At 38.5% G+C, this 22,470-nt stretch overlaps 1 protein-coding gene across 3 annotated transcripts in view; it reads right to left on the bottom strand.

Annotated features, from left to right (window-relative positions):
- Positions 1-6,064: 6,064 nt before the first annotated feature.
- The window catches only part of ZDHHC9 (zDHHC palmitoyltransferase 9), a 40,225-nt gene continuing 23,819 nt past the window's right edge, over positions 6,065-22,470 (bottom strand). For all 3 annotated transcript variants that reach the window (XM_077146373.1, XM_077146374.1, XM_077146375.1), the window contains 3 exons: positions 22,222-22,325; positions 21,612-21,708; positions 6,065-7,620 (listed from right to left, as the gene is read on the bottom strand). In XM_077146373.1, the coding sequence (XP_077002488.1) occupies positions 7,504-7,620; positions 21,612-21,708; positions 22,222-22,325 (318 nt within the window). In that variant the 3' untranslated portion in view covers positions 6,065-7,503. The remainder of the gene's footprint in view (positions 7,621-21,611; positions 21,709-22,221; positions 22,326-22,470) is intronic.

Genomic DNA, 22,470 nt, shown 5'->3' with positions numbered 1-22,470 from the left:
GACAATGTGGGGATAATAGCATTGTTCCGATAGGGTTGTTGTGAAGATTTTATGAAACAGATATGTAAAGTGCTTAGCCCAGTATCCAGTACATAATAGATGCTCAATGAATGACTACGTGCCCCATCCCCTAAATTTCCACCACGCTGCTTCCTCCATTTTACTCCCTTCAAGACTCATCTCACCTATGACTCCTAGTTAGTATAGTGGCCAAGAGCAAAGGCTTTGGAGTTAAACTGAAGTGTTTCACATCTTGGCTCCACCACTTATTGGCTATATGATTAAAGGCAAGTTATACAGACACCCATTCCTTTTCTATAAAATAAGAATAAGGATCTAATAATATCTACATTTTGTAGTTTGTAAGAGGAATAAAAAGAGATCATGCATATAAAGTTTCTGGCACGTAGTGACAATAAATGGTAGCTATTTGACCTTTTTGTAACCTCCAGGCTGGGCACAAAAACTCATGCTTATCTGCAGACCAATAGACATTCAATGTACCTGGCAGAGCCTAGAAACAAACTGATATCCAAGTCCTTGGAGAGGGGACTCAGAGGTAGAGTTCTTATGCCTTGGAAAGCTGGTGATAGAGAAAAAGCCTAGAAAAAGCCCCGGGCTGGTCTTATTTAGGCACCTCTCTTGAATTTCCATGGGCTGCTAGCTGGAAGAGGATAAAGGCCAGATTGAAGAGAAGTTAAAGCCCAGCCAGATCACCAGTTCAGAGCTAGAGGCACCTCCCTCCTCCCTATTCCAGCAGGGAGGCACTTTGGACACTGGCACATCCCAGCTGAACTCTCTGTCACCCCTCTCATTAGTTGCTTCTATTTCAAGCAACTCTATCTTAGACCACCCCTGGCAAGTTCTGATCAGCTTCCCCAAAGCACCACCCCCACAAAGGCTGTTGATGCCACAAATTCCCTTCCCACCCACCCCCCACCAAATCCTACAGCAGCCTAATCTGACACATGGCACTGGGGCCCCAGGTCCTGTTAGTCAGCTTCTAACCTCTCATTCATCAAGATCCCTGTTTTTCACGAGCGGAGTGGAGACTGCAGTTGGGCCATTAAAGACCAAGGGCATTAAAAGAAAAGAGGTTTTTTAAGAGGGAAAAAGGCACTGATCACCATAGTCTCAGAAAGTAAACAACCCCCTCCCCAAGACGCACACACACACACACACAAACACACAAGTCAGGAAATTCAGGATGAGGTATGAGTTTTCCCAGTTAGGGAAAAGAAGTGGCTCTCACACCTCTCCTTCACAATAGAGGTTACCTTACCTTCTCACACAACAGTAGCCACATTACATTTTATTCAGCCAACAACACAATCAAGTGGATCCAGCCAAGACTCCTCCTCCAGGAAGACCCTAAATAAAAGGAATTCTATAGTACTTCATACGTAGGCTTCACCTTTTCCTATAACTTTATAGTTACCAATGTAGCATTTGTATACCATTACCTCTGGGACCTGGCAGGGATAGCGTCAGAAAGAGACCAGGCAATGGCCCTCACAAAGGGACAGCTAACTCGGCTGTGGGAACCCGACAAGGCAACTTCCTGACTTTCTATGCTAAAGAAACCCACCCCATCATCAGTTCAACCTAAGTGCAGAGTCCAGAGGGAGATTTGAGAGAATTAAGTTTAAAACAAAAACTAAATAACCCCTATATAAGGCAAAGATAAATAACTTGCCCTCTGTATGTCTAAAATGGAGGGATCAGTGGTAAAGTTAATCCAAAATGGCAAATAATCCTAAAATCATTGCTATTTCTCAACTTACTTACAAGAGAAAGGAATAGGCCATACACTTTCTCCTAAAGTTAACCCCAGTACATGGTCCGTATACAAGTATTTATTGAAGTTTAAATAGATGAAAGGTTTATTTCATTCAAGTATCATTTGGAGTTATTCAAGCTCCCTTATCTGTCTACACCTGATTGACAGACGGGCAGTGGGTTATGCCAGAAAGCTCTCTAGACTGGGAATCAGTAGATCTGAGTTCTGGTCTTGCCTCCACCAGAACTCTCTCTGTGATCTTGAGTAAGTCATAGCACTTAATTTGTTAAAAGAGAAAGAGAGGGAGAGAGAGAGAAACAAAGAAGCATGGACTACATGATCCAGACGTTTCTTTCAGCTACGTTGTTCAACAGAGCCTGCATTTCGTGACAAATAATCATCTTGTCTCTTACTTGGCCATAAAACCACAACTCTTTTAGTCAAGGTGACACAGCCAAATAGTCAAAGATGGGCTGTCACTGGCATAAAAGACAGTGAGAGTGGGGGGTTATTGAAGAAAGAGTAAAGAGGACTGGAATTTTATGGAGGTATTCCTATTCCATGTTCCAGAGTTGTAACCACCCCTTCCAAATTCTGCCTCACAGTGGAGGGAAGCCTTTAAGCTATTATTAATCAATTAGAAACCTCCCTAATACCAGAAGAAAAATATAGAACTTGAAAAGACAATTCACAAGAAATACAAATGGCACTAAATAAAAGCCAAAAGGGAAGTGTAAAAACTTTTTAACCTTACTACTAACCAAAGAAATATTCATTTAATGACACTAAAATACCATTTTACAGCTGTCAAATTACCAAAGTTTTAAATAAGGTGTGTTGAAGCAGGCCCTCTGATATACTGCTGGCAGGACACACTGGGACAGACTTTCGGTAAACAATTTGGCCACATTTTATCAAGAACCTTTAAAAGAGCATTCCTTTTGACTCGATAATCCCACTTATAGGAATCTATCCTAAGGAAATAAGCACAGGTAATTCCATATATATCTGTTCATCACAGCATTATTTATAATAATGAAAAATCAGAAATTCCTAAATGTTTGATAGTCAAATAATGGTTATGTACATATTATGGAGCCATTAAAAAGTATTTGAAAATACTTTTTAATGATGTGGAAAATATTAAGGAAAAAACAGGATTATAAAACTATATTTATAGTTGGAGTCCAGCTAAATTTAAAAATATACATGAACAGAAAAAAAGACTAAAAAAAATACACCAAAAAACTTTAACAATGATGACTGCATCTTGAGTTTATGGGTAATTTTTAAAATTTTCTATACTTTCCCAATTTTCATCAATGAGTATATACTACTTTTAAAAGCACATTAAAGGTGCCTGTGTGTATGGGGGGGCATATTTATTTTCTCCCTAAGTTTTCTAAATATTCAGAGTTAGAAAGGGACCTTTGAGATGCTCTAATCCAATCAAGCCTCTCAGACCCATATATTTTGTATATACCAAGGGGTATATGCAATATTTTGGTATATACAATATTTTGTAATGCAACCATTATCACCCTAAAAGAATTTCATAGTTAATTATAATCTGTTTATACACATTATTTCAACAGAAATATAATGTATTAATTATAATATAAAGAGAAATGAATGTAATTTACAATAAGATATTTATAACAAGATATTATGTATTTCAATATGCAAATTCCTACACAAGACTATGCTTAAAGACATAATAAAGTCATTGGATGTTTCCACCTATATATAAAATTACTGTGAATGCAATAGCTATAAATGAAGACTAATAAAGGTATTTAGCATTGGCAACTTAAATACCCATGAATGGCACTGCCATAATTTTCAACAGTCATGAACAACAGCTCTTGGTAACATACTGAACAAAATAAAGTACCATCTTCCCTCAATTTACAAAGTCATTGCAGTCCTGGAAATTTATCGTATATATTAAAATATGTAAAAACATATTTTGTGTTTATTTGTAAAATAATTAGCCTTAGGAGCTAATTATGCCAGGTTTTCCTATCTACATTGATGTCTTATAGGACATTGAAAAGTTTTACCCATGTAGATTTATAGTTCTTATTCTCTTTTCATATTCATCCAAAATATGAAGTCCATAATGACTCTCTTTTTGTGAGCTGGGCTTGCATCCTTTTAAGCTAATGAAAAACATTCACAGTTTTAGCTTTTGACACTATTCTCAAAACTGACACAAATACTTTTTGAATTATAAGAAATGTTCTTTTTTAGTAGCACCAAGGCACAAGAACAAGTTATGAATTTTTAAAAGCCATTTACTGTGATCTCTTGGTGATCTTCTTTAGTCTGGCCTCAGCCTCAGGTGTATAAAATTAACTGAGTTGGAAGAAAAGGACTAATAGAGCCAGTTCATGGGAAGACAGAGGGAGACTAGGTTGATAGCTTACCACTTTAGCTGATCTAAGTACTCCCAGAGGGGTACCATATACAGGACAGGTCCCTCTCTCTGCCCCACTAAGTTGAGGGCCCTCTCAAAGGAAGGGGTCAAAAGGTGCAGGGAGGGGTACAGCTCACTCACACTCAGCACAAGTAAAGAAATGAGGTGAAAGCACAAAGAAACATACATCCCCATATATCTAAAACCATACAAGTCTCCTTCATTAATGGGTTTCACCTCCCCAAAAAAGATTTCTTTATTAAGAAGTAACAGAGAGTGAAAAAACCCAAAGCAGACACATGTGTAGATTCACACAAAAGCAGAGAGATTTACATATTAAATTGCTATTAAGCCAGAAAATAGATTTTAAAAACAAAACACTCTTTTCCCCAACAAGGTAAAGAGATTTGGTCAGTAGGAAAGGGGGCTTTAGGGGTAAAGGCAGGAAGGTCAGGACCGGAAGAATGTAATTTAGCTATTATAGGACAAGAAAACACCTCTGCCACTGGGGAAAAAAAAACAAAAGGGAGACGATGAGCTCAGCTAAGGCCAGGAGGGCCCCGGAGCCAAATGGAAGTGAAGAAATGGACCAAAATAGCTGAATTCCACCCTCCCCCATAGATTCTGGATCAATGCCAACCATCCTGGCCTGGGGAGGTGGGGTGCATAAGAATCTTGAGGAATGGGGAGGAAGAGGAGAGTTGGAGAGAGTGTCAACCATTGAAAAGAACAAACAATTTAAGGCCTATTCCCATGGGAAAGATCAATTCTTTAACCTCCCCTCTGATCAGAACTCAGATTAGGGACAGCCGCGACTGGTCCATGGCATGAATGGGATAGATCTTCTGGCCAAGGTCTTAAATACAGATTTATAAAGGATAAGAAAGAGGGCAGGAAATGTTTTAAATATCATTTCACATTAGAGATAAGAGATTTCCATTTAGGCCTTTCACATGAGAAACAGAAAGTTTCTCTGATATAAGGGTCAGCAGGAGAATGGTTGAGGTAAATTGAGGGAGAAGAGACAATGTTAGACAGTTTTTTTAGTCACTTTTAGTACTGACTAAAAAGTAGCATGTATGAGTGGCAGGTTAACTGGAAAAACCTAATAGCTTCCAAACTCTCCAGGCTTGGCCTTATTTTAAACTACCTAAAATCTAACTAAAGGGACAAAACCAGGAGTCAGGGAAAAAATGGGATAATAGAGATAGATAGGAGAGGAATCTGAGTAAGCCAGTCTCTCCTCTCTCCCTTCTTTCTCTCCACTTCCCCACCCCAACTCCATTACAGAAGGACTGCTGAACTCCAATCTTGCTACAAGGAAAATAGAAAGATATAGGAGAAAATCTGGGAACAGTCAAATTTCATTAATTTCAATTAACAGGGAAGAGTGAGATAGGAATTAGTAAGGAGTCTTGATTATAGGCTATTTAAAAAGAAATATATATCATCACTTAAAAAGCTCACTAACAAAATACTTCTAAGAGAAGGCCCTGATGAGCCTGTTTTAATAACCAAGACTCATTTACAATTAATAGCATTCATTTGTCCAAAAACCATATCCTAATAAAGAACTTGTTCTCTTAAATAGAGTAAATATCCCCCCCAACCCTCCCAATCTTAATATTGTATATTGCCTTGAAAGCCCTTCATCGTAAAGGTAAAATTCACCCCAGATGTAGTATAGATCAGTGGGGATTTGGGGAGGTATCTCTCCGACACAAAGGGCCCCCTGAAAAATGAAAGTACAGATAGTAACAAACAATCCCTTTTGACTCCTGCCCCTACCCTACACACCCACACACAAAAACATTCATACTGGATGGTAGTTCATAAAATGCAAGAGGGAAGGAAGAGGCAGGCAGTTTGCATTAGACACAGTTTAATTGCCTTCAAATAGATTAAAAGTTCTGGTTTACACTTCCCCCCCTCCCCATAAGTCATCCAGACAGGACCCTGGCTTAGAAAGAGAAAAACACAGGTGCTCTAGGAAATATAGCCACATATAATACATAAATCTTCTTCCCTGAAATAGAGCAGGTCCTGAGCAGAGCTGATTGGGGGCCACAGCCCACCCCCATGGTGAAATGGCTCTGAGACTCTGCCGGTGGAAGTGCTGGAAGAGTGGGGCTTGGAGGAAGCCCCTGGTGTGGTTACCATAGCCCGAGGTGGGCCAAGGCCTTGGAGGGGGTTACCCGGGAGGGCAGCAGTGCTGGGGTTTCCCTCCTCACTTAGCCTAGGCTTAATGGAAGTATTGGTTATCCTTTATTTCTTTTTTGAGGGGACATTGAGGGAGAGGAGAGGAGAGGAGAGGAGAGCCTCTCTGTGCCTTGATTTCCCCATTTGTGCATTCAGGGACTCTGTAGGCTTCACACAGGGAGTCTGAGGGGGTAGTATTTAAGTGAGCACTCGGACTTCCTCTGAGGAAAAGGAACCAACAAAGTGCAGACTTTTATTACTGCCATTACTGCTCCTAATGGGAGCAAGAGTCAAAAGGAGAAAAACAAAAAGGGGCTCATGAGAAAGGAGGCAAGATGAGACAGAGAGTGTGAGGGGCCACGCCGTTGGCATCTCATAAATTCTTATTGAGAATGGCACAGATATTAAAAACTTTCCAGGTAGTCTACAAGAAATGTAAATTATCTCTACTATAGCTACTTACATATATCTAATTGGAAGAGTGGGGCTTGGGTGTTAGAGAGTGGAGGGGAAACAAAGGAAAAGCTCCATGAATAAATACAACAAGTGGAAGATGCCTGTCCCATTCCTAAAAGGATTAGCTGGCAATGTTGGCACTTTAGTAGCCAGGAAACTCCTACAACTCCACTCTCCCCATTCTTTTTAATTCTGAAGGCCACAAGAACCCTGTTAGGGCTCCCTGTCCAGACATCTCTGTGATCACCTCTGGACTAATGACATGCAGCAGCTTGAAAGGACTTCAGCCAAACTCAAGAAACTTTAATTCCAGAATTAGACCAATGACCCCAAGGAGGAGAGCTGGGATCTAGAAGGAAGAGAGGGGAGTCCAAGAAGACATCATGGCTGAGGCCATGGAAAACCACTGCCAGGGCCCAAGAGAGCCATTTTTCCAGTTATCAGAAGTGACCGACATCTTCTGCTACTGCCTTGAGTCCAGAAAAAAAGCTTGCAGTAAGAAAATGTCAGTGTGCAATTGGGTGAATAAAGACCAAACGAAAATAATAAAAGGGACAGCTTACTAGCTCTCTGTCTCAGGTTTATCTTCTCCCCTTAAATCTCTCATAGCCCTAATTAAACAAGAACAAAAGTCTCTTCCATGGATAGGCTACTTCTCAGCTTCAGTGACCTCCTGTGGTGGCTCTGGAGGCTCTGGGGGTGGCATCTCTTCTGGAGAGCTAGTTTCCTCCGGCATCTCATTTGAACTCAGGTGTTCTGTTGGGACCTGAAAAAAGAAAAGATATCAAATTCAATACAAATCTCTCCCTCAAAATCCAAATATAGATAATCCATAGACACCACACTCTTCCTCTGAACTCAAGTGCAGATGTGCAACCACTGACACCAAACTCAGCCCTAAGGCCAGCCTATCAATTTCTCAGCAGACTGTAACTGGAGTTTGAATTCTGTTTTTAACTGTCCGTTGTGGATAGATGTTTCCACTATTATTTATGGTAATACAAATAAAGGCTATAAATAATAGAAGGGACAAATAAAAGGGGCCAGAAATAGGAGACAAATAATTACAGACTTCCCCTTCATAACATAATGTTATAATGTACTTGTCTAACAAAGCCTGACCCAGCAGTTCTCAATCTTATTTCTGCCCCAAAGTATGGCTCACTAGAAGTGATCCTAAACCAAAGAGGAGGAGATATCAAAATCTTCAGATGATCATGTGGTTTGAAAATGCTTCATGTATGATTTTACTATACCACTCTTACCCACATTTAACTGAAAATCACTGGCCTAGATTGTTATGATTTAAGACGAGGCTCATCAGGGATATGACAGAAATACATAAACATGGGTTTGCTTCTACTTCAAAAAGAAAATTCAAAATTTAGGGAAGGCAAATGAGAGAACAACTATCCTCTCTACAAAAAGCATTCACTTAAAAGTAGGATTCTATTTCAAAAGAAAATTCAAATCCATTTAAAACTATTAGAGTTAATAAACAAGTCCACAAAGTTGCAGGATATAAGATCAATGTGCAAAACCAGTACTATTTCTATGCCCTTCCAATGAACAATCTGAAAATAAAATTAGGAAACAATGCTATTTACAATAGAACCAATACAGATTACCAGGGAACAGGATGCAGATACGGAATAGGGAATTAAGTCTTAAAATGCAGAGTTTCTGTTTGAGATGATAGAAAGGTTTTAGAAACAGATGGTGGTAATAGTAGCACAACACTGTAAACATAATCAACACCATTGAATTACATATTTCAATGTGGTTAAAAGGGGAAATTTTACGTTGTATATATGTTACTGGACTAAAATTTTTAAAAAATCCACGGAATTGCACAACACAGTGAACTCTAAGTTAAACCATGGACTATAGTTAACAGTGCAATTATAAAAATGTGCTTTCATCTATTATAACAAGTGTAGCATACCAGCATACCAAATGTAACATAAGGTGTTAATAGGGTAGTATATGAGAATCCTGAATTTTATGCATGATTGTTCTGTAAACCCACAACTGCTCTTTTTTTTCTTTTTAGTTTGAATTTTTTTTACTTCATTTTTATTTTTTTTAAACACACAAAAAAGAACATTCTTACCATATGATCATTCCATTCTTGGTATATAATCAATAACTCACAATATCATCACATAGTTGTATATTCATCACCATGATCATTTCTTAGAACATTTGCATCAATTCAGAAAAAGAAAAAAGAAAAAAACTCATACATACCATACCCCTTAACCCTCCCTCTCATTAATTGCTAGTATTTCCATATACCTAATTTATTTTAGCCATTTCCCTTATTTTTTTCTATACTCTTTATCACTCCCTTTCATTGATCACTAGCATTTCAATCTACTAAATTCATTTTGACATTTGTTCCTATTATTTATTTATTTTTAATCTACATGTTTTCTTCATCTGTCCTTACCGTAGATAAAAAGAGCATCAGACACAAGGTTTTCACAATCACACAGTCACATTGCAAAAGCTATATCATTATACAATCATCTTCAAGAAACATGGCTACTGGAACACAGCTCTACATTTTCAGGCACTTCCCTCCAGCCTCTCCAATATACCTTAACTAAAAAAGTGATATCTATATAATACATAAGAATAACCTCCAGGATAACCTCTTGACTCTGTTTGAAATCTCTCAGCCATTGACACTTTATTTTGTCTCATTTCTCTCTTCCTCCTTTTGGTTGAGAAGGTTTTCTCAATCCTTTGATGCTGAGTCCCAGTTCATTCTAGGATTTCTGTCACACGTTGCCGGGAAGGTTTACACCCCTGGTGTCATGTCCCATGTAGAGAGGGGGAGGGCAGTGAGTTTGCTTGTTGTGTTGGCTGAGAGAGGCCACATCTGAGCAACAAAAGAGATTCTCTGGGGGGTAACTCTTAGGCCTAATTTTAAATAGGCTTAGCCTATCCTTTGCAGGGATAAGTTTCATATAAACAAAAATAATAGGAGGAACAAATGTCAAAATGAATTGGGGGCTTGGCCTATTGCTTTGGTTGTCCCACTGCCTGGGAGGATATCAGGAATTCTCCACGTAGGGAAGTTGGATTTTCCCCCTTTCTCACCATTCCCCCAAGGGGACTTTGCAAATACTTTTTTATTCACTGTTCAAATGACTATGGGATTTATCAGGGCGTAACTCTGGACAAACCTACAAACTCTCATGCCCTAGTCAAGGTTCCATGTACTTATGGTGTTCAATTAAACTGTCCGCATAAGCACAACTGCTCTTTTAATAATAATAATAAAATAATAAAGTGGCTCCACCCTGATCAAGATGGCAGAATGAGACACTTCAGAACTCAGTACCCCCAGAGAAGTGTTGAACAACCAGCAAGAACTGGCAGAAACATCTTTCTAAAAATTCCAGGAGATAGTTAAAGAACAGCAGGAACAGGGCAGCATCTAATCAAGAAAAAGGCTACTTAAAAGTGATAGAATCTTGTGGCAGCCTGGCTGGCTCCTCTCCTAAATTCCTCACCAGTTTAGCCCAGAGCCGGCCTGTGTTTCCAGTGTGGCCTCTGGTCTGGTTTCAGAGGGAGCAGAGTAACCCCATTCACATACTGGGAGCATGTATGTCTATTCCAATCTGTCTGGTGGTGGCCTGAGGGACTCACCATCCCAGAGCTTGCCTTGCATATAAAAGCCAGCTCACAGAGCTTAACTATAGAATGCTTAGGAGGGCAGTCAAGTCATGCTGCCTGGGACCATAAGGAAACTATTTCCTAGGGAAGAGGGGGCATTTTCCTGTGTAAATGGGGAAATTCATAGCACCAAAAGTGCATGCACAAGACAAAATGCACATCCAGAAAGGACTGGGCTCCTACATTTTGGCCTGGATCTATTCTTTTTTGTAATTTTCCTTTATTGAGATATCTTCACATACATAAAGCCCATCCACAGTATACAATCAATGGCTCACAATATCTCACATAGTTGTGTATTCATCACCATGATTATGTTTATGACATTTGCATCATTCCAGAAAAAGAAATAGAAAGAAAAAGCTCATACATCCCATACCCCTTATCATGCCCTCTCATTGACTACTAGTATTTCCATCTACCCAATTTATTTTACCCCTTATCGCCCCCATTATTTATCTATTTTTTCTCCTAATTTTTTTTACTCATCTGTCCATACCCTGGATAAAAGGAACACAGGTTTTCACACTCACACAGTCACTTTGTAAAAGCTATATAATTATACAATCATCTTCAAGAATTAGGCTACTGGAACACAGTTCAACAGTTTCAGGTACTTCCCTCTAGTCACTCTAATATATCATATACTATAAAGGGATATCTATATACTGCATTAGAATAACCTCCAGGATAACCTCTCAAGTCTGAGATCTCTCAGCCATGAAAGTTTATTTTGTCTCATTTATCTCTTCCCCCTTTTCATCAAGAAGGCTTTCTCAACCACATGATGCCAGGTCCTGTTCATCCTGGGAGTCCTGTCCCACATAGAGGGGAGGGCAGTGAGTTCACCTGCCAAGTTGGCTTAGAGACAGAGAGGCCACATCTGAGCAACAAAAGAAGTTCTCTGGGGGTGACTCTTAGGCATATTTATAAGTAGGCTTAGCTTCTCCTTTGCAGGAATAAGTTTCATAGGGACACACCCCAAGATGTATGGCTCAGCCTATTGAATTGGTTGTCCCCACCACCTGTGAGAATATCAAGAATTTCCCATATGGGGAAGTCCCTTTTTTCCCTGGTCCCTCAAGGGGACTTTGTAAATACTTTTTCATTCTCTGCTCAGATTACTCCGGTATGTATTGGGGCATCACACTAACCTATACAAACCAACAAGCTCTCACACCCTATTCAAGATTCCATGTAATGATGGTGTTCGAATAAAATAACCATAGAAGTTAAATTAGATAATGTGCTATTCAAAATATACATTTTTGCACTGAATAAACATCTGTCCCCTTGGTCTCACACAGAAGTTGAAGTTTTAACATATGGACCATACCATCCTTTACCTTGTATTCTGATTTACCTTAGCCCTATCCAGATCAACTTCATTCATATCTCTAGCTAAAAAGTCTGATCACTTTTTCAACTTTTTAAACAGTTACTGTATGGGGTAATGCTGACTTTCATAGCTTCAGCACTCTAACTCTGAGTCTCAGGTGTCACATAAATACCTGAAGTTTTAGGGAACAACCAGCTTATGCATGAATAACTCTGTACTCTCAGAATTTAGAAATAACAGTTAAAATTCCTGTGGATCTATTCTTTAAACTCCTTATATGGATAAGCTCTAAGGGGAAGCACTTATACAGGTCAATCAGCAAAGACCGGGAAAAGTGTTTCTGTTTTCCTTTCTTTCATTTTTGTTTTAGCTCCTGACATCAAGGAAAGCTGTGTCATGACACTAGCTGGATACAAGCTTAAGGACCAGATGCTTCAGAGACTAAATTCCATGATGACACACTAAAATATCAAAGTGAACAAGTTTCAAAAAAGATTACAAAACATACAAAGAAACAGGAAGCAATGATCCAGATAAAAGAGATTAAAGCATTAGAAACCATCAAAGAGGAGAATCAGACCTGGGACATTCCAAACAAAGACTTTTTAAAAATGGTCCTAAATATGCTCAGAGCTAAAATAAAACACAGACAAAGGAACTCAAGGAAATCAGGAAAATGTTAGATGAACACAATCAGAATATCAATATAGAGATGGAAACTATGAAAAGAAACCAAACAGAGTGGAAGATCATAATAAGAGAAATTTTAAAAGTTCCCTAGAGGGGTTCAACAGCAAAAGAAAGAATCAGTGAATTTGAAGATAAGATAATTGAAATTATCCAGTGTGAGGAGAAGAAAGAAGAAAGAGGAAAAGTGAATACAGCTTGAGGAACCTATGAGACACCACCAAGCATACCGATGTATACATTGTGAGAGTCCCAGAAGGAGAAGAATGAGAGAAAGGGGCAGAGGAAATATTCAAAGAAATAATGGTTGAAAATTTCCCAAGTTTAACAAAAGACATGAATATATACACATCCAAAATGCTCAACAAACTACAAACAGGATAATCCCATATAGATCCACACTGTATCATGCTACCATCAAACTTTTAAATGCCAAAAATAGAGAATTCTGAAAGCTGCAAGAGAGAAACAAGTCATTACAAACAAGGGAGCGACAAGATTAAGTGCCGATTTCTCATTAAAAATCATGGAGGCAAGGACTTCCAGGTCAAGATGGCGGCTTAACAATGTGCACATTTTAGTTCGTTGTCCAGAACAACTACTAAATAACCAGAAACAGTACTGAACAGCTCTGGGGCCACATCAGTGACCGGACACACAGCGTACCCCTGTCTGGACCAGTTGGGCCGGCTGCGAGCCCCCCCAGAACCGTGAGTTCCCAAAGCAGCGGCGGCCGGCACCCCTCCCCCACAGGCCGCCTCCCAGAGGGGAAAGGAAAGGGACTTTACCAGCAGCAGGGGCTGAGCCCAACCAAACTCCAAATGTGGAATTAATTAACAAATTCTGACTACTAAAAATAGGCCCCCAGCTCAGTTGAACCTGGTAAAAGTGGCGGTTGCTCATATTTGCCCCAGCACCAAGGGGGCAGGGCTGATGGAAAAAGGGAAAAAAAAAAAAAGAAGGAAACAGAGGTTATTGTGGCTGTGTTTCTACAAAGGCTTGACTGCCTTTGGATATAGCGGCAGAACTTCTCAGGCTGCAACTGCCCCAGGCATAGGCAGAAGTGAGCTCGTTTGGGGGCTTGTCTGGAACCTATGCCTTCCCCAGGGAAGGGGTGAAGGCCAACTCAAGTAGAGTCCCTCCCTCAAGGAATACAGACCCCAGGGCTTGGTAATTTGAAACTATTAAAACCAGCCTACAACCTCTCCACTGTCTCCACCACGCCCCCAGCAGGGAGAGTCTGCCAAAGTTAAAGGTACTGCATTATCTTATGCTGGTGGGACCTGAAGGCAGACAAGCACCACATACTGGGCAGGATAAGAAAACCAGAGCCCAGAGACTTCACAGGAAAGTCTTTCAACCTGCTGGGTCTCACCCTCAGGGTAAACCGACACAGGTGACTCTTTCCTCCTGATAGGAGGCCAGTTTGGTCTGGGAAAATCCGGCTAGGTTCTATAATACCTAAGTAGACCCTCCTAAGGGGGGGTAGGGGTGGGGGAAAGGCACCACACAAGCAGGGCAAGAAACAAGAAAACAAGAACTGAAAAATTCTCCTCTGCTAAACAAAACTTAAGCTAGAAAAAAAAAAAAAAGAGAAGGGATAATTGGAGATGAAGGGATACAGACTGTACAACGGGACTGGATATAAAAACTCAGAAATGGACAGCACAATACTACCCAATTGTAATGCAATTATGTTAAAACACTGAATGAAGCTGCATGTGAGGTATAGGTTTTTTGTTTTTGTTTTTTTTGTTTTTTTTCTTTCTATTATTGTTTTAATTCTTATTCTGTTGTCTTTTTATTTCTTTTTCTAAATCGATGCAAATGCACTAAGAAATGATGAATATGCAACTATGTGATGTTATTAAGAATTACTGATTGTACATGTAGATTGGAATGATTTCTAATTGTTTTGTTAATTCTTTTTTTAATTAATAAAAAAAAACAAAAAAAAACAAAAAACTTAAGCTAGAGTTCCAGATAAAGCTGAGCTGAATGTCAAAGAACAGATAGACAACAAATCCATCCAGCAAGAAAACCCTAGGTAAAAGAAGTGAAAGCAATCTCCAGAATAAACTAATTGAAGTAATTAAATGCCTAGATGCCAGCAAAAAATAACAAATCACACTAGGAAAATTGAAGATATGGCCCAGTCAAAGGAACCAACAATTCAAATGACATATAGGAGCTGAAATAATTAATTCCGAATATACGAACAAACGTGGAAAACCTCACCAAAAACCAAATCAATGAATTGAGGGAGGATATAAAGAAGGCAATGAATGAACAAAAAGAAGAAATTGAAAGTCTGAAAAAACAAATCACAGAACTTATGGGAATGAGAAGCAAGGTAGAAGAGATGAAAAAAACAATGGAAACCTACAATGGTAGATTTCAAGAGACAGAACATAGGATTAGTGAACTGGAGGACGGAACATCTGAAATCCAGCCGGAAAAAGAAAATATAGGGAAAAATGGAAAAATATGAGCAGGGACTCAGGGAATTGAAAGACAATATGAAGTGCATGAATATACGTGTTGTGGGTATCCCAGAAGGAGAAGAGAAGGGAAAAGGAGGAGAAAAACTAATGGAGGAAATTATCACTGAAAATTTCCCAACTCTTCTGAAACACTTAAAATTACAGATCCAAGAAGTGCAGCGCACCCCAAAGAGAATAGACCCAAATAGACATACTCCAAGACATTTACTAATCAAAATGTCAGAGGTCAAAGAGAAAGAGAGAATCTTGAAAGCAGCAAGGGAAAAGCAATCCATCACATACAAGGGAAGCCCAATAAGACTATGTGTAGATTTCTCAGCAGAAACCATGGAGGCGAGAAGACAGTGGGATGATATATTTAAATTACTAAAAGAGAAAAACTGCCAACCAAGAATTCTATATCCAGAAAAATTGTCCTTCAAAAATGAGGGAGAAATGAAAACATTTTCAGACAAAAAATCACTGAGAGAATTTGTGACCAAGAGACCAGATATGCAAGAAATACTAAAGGGAGCACTAGAGACAGATACGAAGACAGAAGAGAGAGGTGTGGAGAAGAGGGTAGAAAGGAAGACTATGGGTAAAGGTAAAAAGAAGGAAAATTAGATATGGCATATAAAATCCAGAAAGCAAAATAGTAGAAGAAAGTACTACCCATGCAGTAATAACACTGAATGTTAATGGATTAAACTCCCCAATCAAAAGACATAGACTGGCAGAATGGATTACAAAACAGGACCCATCTACATGCTGTCTCTACTCAAAGGACATGAGGGCAAGGACACAAATAGACATTTGCACACCAATGTTTATAGCACCATTATTTACAATTACCAAGAGATGGAAGCAGCCAAAATGTCCATCAACAGACGGTTGGCTAAATAAACTGTGGCATATACATAAAATGGAATATTACACAGCTGTAAGATAGAATAAAGTTATGAAGTATGTAACAACATGAATGGACCTTAAGGACATTATGCTGAGTGTAATTAGCCAGAAACAAAAGGACAAATACTGTATGGTCTCACTGATATGAACTGACATTAGTGAATAAACTTGGAATATTTCGTTGGTAACAGAGACCATCAGGACATAGAAATAGGGTAAGATATTGGGTAACTGGAGCTGAAGGGATACAGATTGTGCAACAGGACTGAATATAAAAACTCAGAAATGGACAGCACAATATTACCTAACTGTAATACAATTATGTTAAAACACTGAATGAAGCTGCATGTGAGAATGATAGAGGGAGGAGAGCTGGTATAATCTAGGAATACCTAGAGTGTATAATGATAGCAACTAAATGTACAAATTTAAAAAAATGTTTTTCCATGAGGAAGAACAAAAGAATGTCATTACTGCAGTGTGCTGAAAATAGATGGTAATTAATATTTTAAATTTTCAACTTATGTGTGAGACTAAAGCAAAAAATGTTTATTTGGTACAAATTTATATTTTGACTAGAACATCTCCAAATATAACTTATGCAGAAAGTTGGTTGAACACCTTAAGTACATGGAACTTTGGGTAGGATATGAGATTTTGTTGGTTTGTCCAGGTGATGCCCTGATGAATCCCAGAGTGATATGATCAGTAAGTGGAAAAGTATTTGCAAAGTCTCCTTCAGGGAATGGTGAGAACGGGGGAAAACTCAACTTCCCCAAGTTGAATTCTTGATATTCTCACAAGCAGTGTGGACAACCAAAGCTATAGGCTGAGCCCCTAGTCTTGGGGTTTGTTCATATGAAACTTAACCCCACAGGGGATAGGTCAAGCCTACTTAAAATTAGGCTTAAGGGTCACCCCCAAGAGAACCTCTTTTGTTGCTCAGATGTGGCCTCTCTCTCCAGCCAACACAACAAGCAAACTCACCACTCTCCCCCTGTCTACATGGGACATGACTTCCAGGAGTGTGGATCTTCCTGGCAACATGGGACAGAAATCCCAGAATGAGCTGAGATTCAGCATCAACGGATTGAGAAAAACTCAAGAATGAGCTAAGACCCAGCATCAAGGGATTGAGAAAACCTTCTCGACCAAAAGGGGGAAGAATGAAATGAGACAAAGTGCGAATGGCTGAGAAATTCCAGAGTCGAGAGGTTATCCTGGAGGTTATTCTTACGCATTAAGTAGATATCACCTTGTTATTCAAGATGTAGTGTAGAGGCTGGAGGGAACTGCCTGAAAATGTAGAGTTGTGTTCCAGTAGCCATGTTTCTTGAGGATGATTGTATAATGATATAGCTTTCACAATGTGACTGTGTGATTGTGAAAACCTTGTGTCTGATGCTCCTTTTATCTACCTTGTTGACAGATGAGTAGAACATTTGAAATAAAAATAAATAATAGGGGGAACAAATGTTAAAATAAATTTAGTTTGAAATGCTAGTGATCAATGAAAGGGAGGGGTAAGGAGTATGGTATGTAAAAAATTTTTGTCTGTTTTTGTTTTATTTTTCTGTTGTCTTTTTATTTCTTTTTCTGAATTGATGCAAATGTTCTGGGAAATGATCATGATGATGAATATGCAACTATGCGATGATATTGTGAATTACTGAGTGTATGTGTTGGGAATGTTTGTGTTTCTTATAATTTTTTTTAATTAATAAAACATTTTTTTTTAAAATGAGGGAGACCTATGAACATGAAAAAGTTAGAATGGGCATCTGCCCAAAGATCCCTATAGACCAGAAGAAGAATCAAAGAAGAAGGAGGAGCTATAACAGAAAAAATAGGATTTAACCAATGAGTAGGACTGCTGAATCACTGTATTGATATTTCTCTTAGCCTCCAGTGTTTTGGAGCAGCTAGAGGGAAAAATCTGAAATAGTGGAATGGTAACCCATAACAAACTCTGAAATCTGCTCTGTAGCTACTTGTCAAAATGTGCTTTGAAAATTAGTGTTTTTCTTTCTTTTTTTGTATATATGTCATATTTTACAATAAAAAAGTTTAAAAATGAGAGAAAAATTAAGACATTCCTAGACAAACAGAAGCAGAGGGAGTGCCTCATCACTAGACCAGCCCTATAAGAGATGCCAAAGAGAGTTCTACAGGTTGAAAGGGAAGGACAATAGACAACAGATCAAAGCTGAATGAAGAAATAAAGCTCTCCAGTGACGATAATGGCATGGGTAAGTATAAATGCAAGTACTATTATATTTTTTATTTATAATTCCACTTTTTTACTTCCTATAGGATTTAAAAGGCAAGTGCAGAAAATGTAATGATAAGTCAGTAGTTTTGGACTCATAAAACATGAACTTGTGACAAGAACTACAAAATGTTGTAGGGACAGAGGGGTGTAGGGACACAATATTTATGTATGCTATTGAGATTAAGTTGGTATCAAAGCAAAGAAGATTGCTATAGATTTAAGATATTAAATGTAAACTCATGGTAACCACAAAGAAAGTATCAGAGAATATATAAACTCATAGAGGAAGAAAATAGAGTACAGGTTACCAGGGGTAGGGGCAAGGGACAATGGGAAATTAATACAAAATGAGGTAGGGTTTCTTGGGGTAAAGGAAAAATTCTAGTAATGGATGGTGGGGAGGGTACTGCAAAATTGTGACTGTGATTAATCCCACTGAATGGTATGCTTGGGAGGGGTTGAGATGGGAAGATTTACGTAGTATATATGTTTTCATAATTTACAAAAAAGAAAGAGAAACTGAAGAGATAATGACAATTAAATGAAATACATGATACTAGGATGGATTTAAGAATGGAAGAGAAAAAACTCAAAAGGACATTGTTGGGACATATGAAAAACTTGGAATATAGAATGTAAGCTTTATATCAATGTTAAATTTCTTGAATTTGATAACTGCACTTGAAGACATTACATAAGTAAATACCTTTTCTCATAAGAAGTTATAGGGAAGCATTATGTATTCAAGGATTATGATGTGTATGACCTGTTCTCAAATGTTCAGAAAGTAGATAAATGGATAGGCAGATCGATAGAAAGATAGACAGACAGATAGACAGGTAGATAGGTAGATAGAATGATATGTCATAGGAGCAAAATGTTAAAATTGGTAGATCTGGGTATCTTGGTTAGGGGAGGAGTACATTGGAGCTCTCTGTAGAGGATCTGTATTATTTTTGCAACTGTCCTATAAGTTTGATATTATTTCTAAATAAAAAGTTTTTTTTAATGGATAAAATACTTAGGAATAAATTTTACAAAAGAAGTACAAGGCTTATACTTTGAAAACTAAAAAACATTGGTAAAAGAAATTAAAAAAGACATAAATAAATGAAAAGACATTCCATGTTCATGGATCATAAGACTTAATATTGTTAAAAAGGCAATATCCCCAAATTGATCTATAAATTCAATACAATCTCCCCCAAAATTCCAACTGTGTTCTTTGCAGATATTGATAAACTGATCCTAAAAGCTACATGAAAATTCAAGAGCCCAGAATAGCCAAAACAATCATGAAAAAGAAAAACATGGAGGAATCACATTTCCTCATTTCAAAACTTATTAAGCCACAACTAATCAAGACCATGTGGTACTGGCATAAGGACAGACATTTAAACCAAGATAATAGAATTGAGAGTCCAGAAGTAAAGTCTCACATTTATGGTCAAAAATCAATGGTCAATTGATTTTTTACAAAAGCGCCAAGACAATTCAATGAGAAAGAACAGTCTTTTCAACAAATGGTGCTAGTATTAGATATCCACATGCAAAAGAAAGAATTTGGAGCCCCTACCTCAAATCATATATAAAAATTAACTCAAAATGGATCTAGATGTTAAGAGCTGAAACCTGTAAGAAGAAAGAAAGAAAACAGAGGCATAAATCATCATGACCTTGGATAGGCAAGGTTTTGTTAGATCTGACAGCAAAAGCACAAACAAGAAAAGAAACAATCAACCAGACTTCAGCAAAATTAAAAACGTTTGTGTTTCAAAGTGTACCATTAAGAAAGTAAAAAGATAACCCATAAGGGTGGGCCACGGTGGCTCAGCAGAGTTCTCGCCTGCCATGCCAGAGACCCAGGTTCATTTCCCAGTGTCTGCCCATGTAAAAATAAAAAAACAACAACCATAAAATGGGAGAAAAGACTTACAAATCATATATTTGATAAAGGGCTTCTACACAGAATATTTAAAGAACAACTTACAAATCAAAATTTAAAAGACAACCAATTTAAAAATGGACAAAGGATCTAAATAGGCATTTCTCCAAAGATATACAAATGGTCACAGGTTCATAAGATGTTCAACGTCATTAGTCATCAGGGAAATGCAAGTCAAAACCATAATGAGGAATCATGTCACACCCACTAGGGAGGCTATAATCAGACAGACAGATAATAACAAGTGGTTGGTGAAGATGTGGAGAAATTGAAACCCTAACACTCTGCTGGTAAGAATGTAATGGTGCAGCCAGTTTGGAGGTCAGTCGAGCAATTCTATGGTAACACATAACTATGGTATGATCCAGCAATTCCACTCTCAGGTATATAGCCAAGAGAAATGAAAGCATATAGTCACACAAAAATGTGTGCATAAATGTTCATAGCAGAATTATTAATAATAGCCAAAAGACAGAAACAACTTAAATGTCTGTCAACTAATGAATGGATAAATAAAATACAGTATAATCATACAATGGAATATTATTCATCCTCCAAAAAAAGAATGAAGTACTGATTCATGCTACAACATGGATACTCCTTGAAAACACAATGCTTAGTGAAAGAAGACACAAATTGCATGATCCCATTTATATGAAATACCCAGAAAAAGCAAATCTATAGAGATAGAAAGTAGATTAGTAGTTGCTTAGGAGTGACTTCTGATAGGTGCAAGGTTTTGAGGGAGAGTTAAGAAAATATTCAAAAATTAAGTGTTGTGATGATTGCACAACTCTGTGAATATACTACTAAAATCCAGTAAATTATATATTTTTAAATAGGTGAGTCACATGGTATATGAATTATCTCAATAAAGCTATTACAAAAAAGAAAGTTAAAGTAAAAACTTTTTAGGAACAGGCCTACATTATAAAGTTTATCTTGGGCAGGGCAGCTGGGGTAGTTTCCACAAATTCTGTTATATTCCAGCAAGGAAGTCCCCCTCCACAAAGGTAACCACCTCAGTAGCTCTAACACCATGCCCTAACCGCTCTCTCTGCTTTGATAGCATTTCATGCTTCTCTTATCAAGGTACTTTTCACAACATTGAACAATGGCCTATTTTTATCTCTTATCCTCACTAGATAATGAGCTTCTTGAGAGCAGGAACATCATTTGCCTTGATGCTGATACATTCCTAGCATCAAGCATGGTGGCTGGCACAGAGGAGCTGCTCAGTATATTCTGAATAAATGAGTAAATCTCAATTTACCTGAAGGGCACAAGGATCTGAAGGCAATGTCAGGGCAGAAACAGAGACAGGGACACTGAGGTGAATAGGTACAAAATCGTTCAATTACATATTTAAGCTGTAAATTGAGCCTACACCTTCTCAATTACTGACTTAAGCCTTAAAGTTAGGAACACTTACTGGGCTCTGTGGCAAGAGGCTGCTACTGGTCTCTTGAGTACTGGGAGGTCGACTTCCACTTTCCTCCAGTGGCAAAATACCCCTTCGATCCAGCACACTAAAGGGCCAGGAGATAGAAGAGTTAATAAAGCACTTTGTTTTCATTCCTCTACCCAACCATAGCACTGAACCCTTCTGTGTGTACTGGAAAACATAAACCTATCCTTTGGCTATCTAGTCTGATCCTAGTCCATGTCTTGTCTTCCACTCACTTTTTCTCCCACAAACCAAGGAAAAACACATTAACCAGGGAAAAAACAAAAGAAATAAGAACAAAAGGTCCATCGTACCAAAACAAACAGCTCATGTTCTATGGTTCATGTCAATATGGCTCCAAGGGACAATCCCCAGGAAGACCTATTTGATACCAAGAGGCCACATTCCGAAGAATGCATCAGACCAGGTAATAGGATCAGGTTGAGGGTGGGCCATGCTGGTTGAGCAGGCAGAGGTCTCTCCTGCCATGCTGGAGACCCGGGTTCAATTCCTGGTGCCTGCCCATGCGAAAAAAATGGGATCAGGTTGAGTTGCTCATGCCAAGAACCTCAGGACCTTCTAGCTCCCTGAATACCTGGGGGGCAAGGGGCCACACAGTACTTCACAGCAGTTCTTCACAATGTTGCCATGGCTGTAGGGATTCTGGACACGATTCTTCCCTGTCCATGAACCTTTTATCTGCAAAACAAAAGCCAAAGCTTACATTTAAAATTATGTCAATGGTGGCTCAGTGGCAGAATTCTCGCCTGCCATGCCGGAGACCTGGGTTGGATTCCCGGTGCCTGTCCATGCAAAAAAAATGAAAAAATAAAAATAAAATAAA

Source organism: Tamandua tetradactyla, chromosome X (genome assembly GCF_023851605.1).
Source record: "Tamandua tetradactyla isolate mTamTet1 chromosome X, mTamTet1.pri, whole genome shotgun sequence".
Lineage (NCBI taxonomy): Eukaryota > Metazoa > Chordata > Mammalia > Pilosa > Myrmecophagidae > Tamandua > Tamandua tetradactyla.
This window is presented reverse-complemented; position numbering and strand designations above follow the sequence as displayed.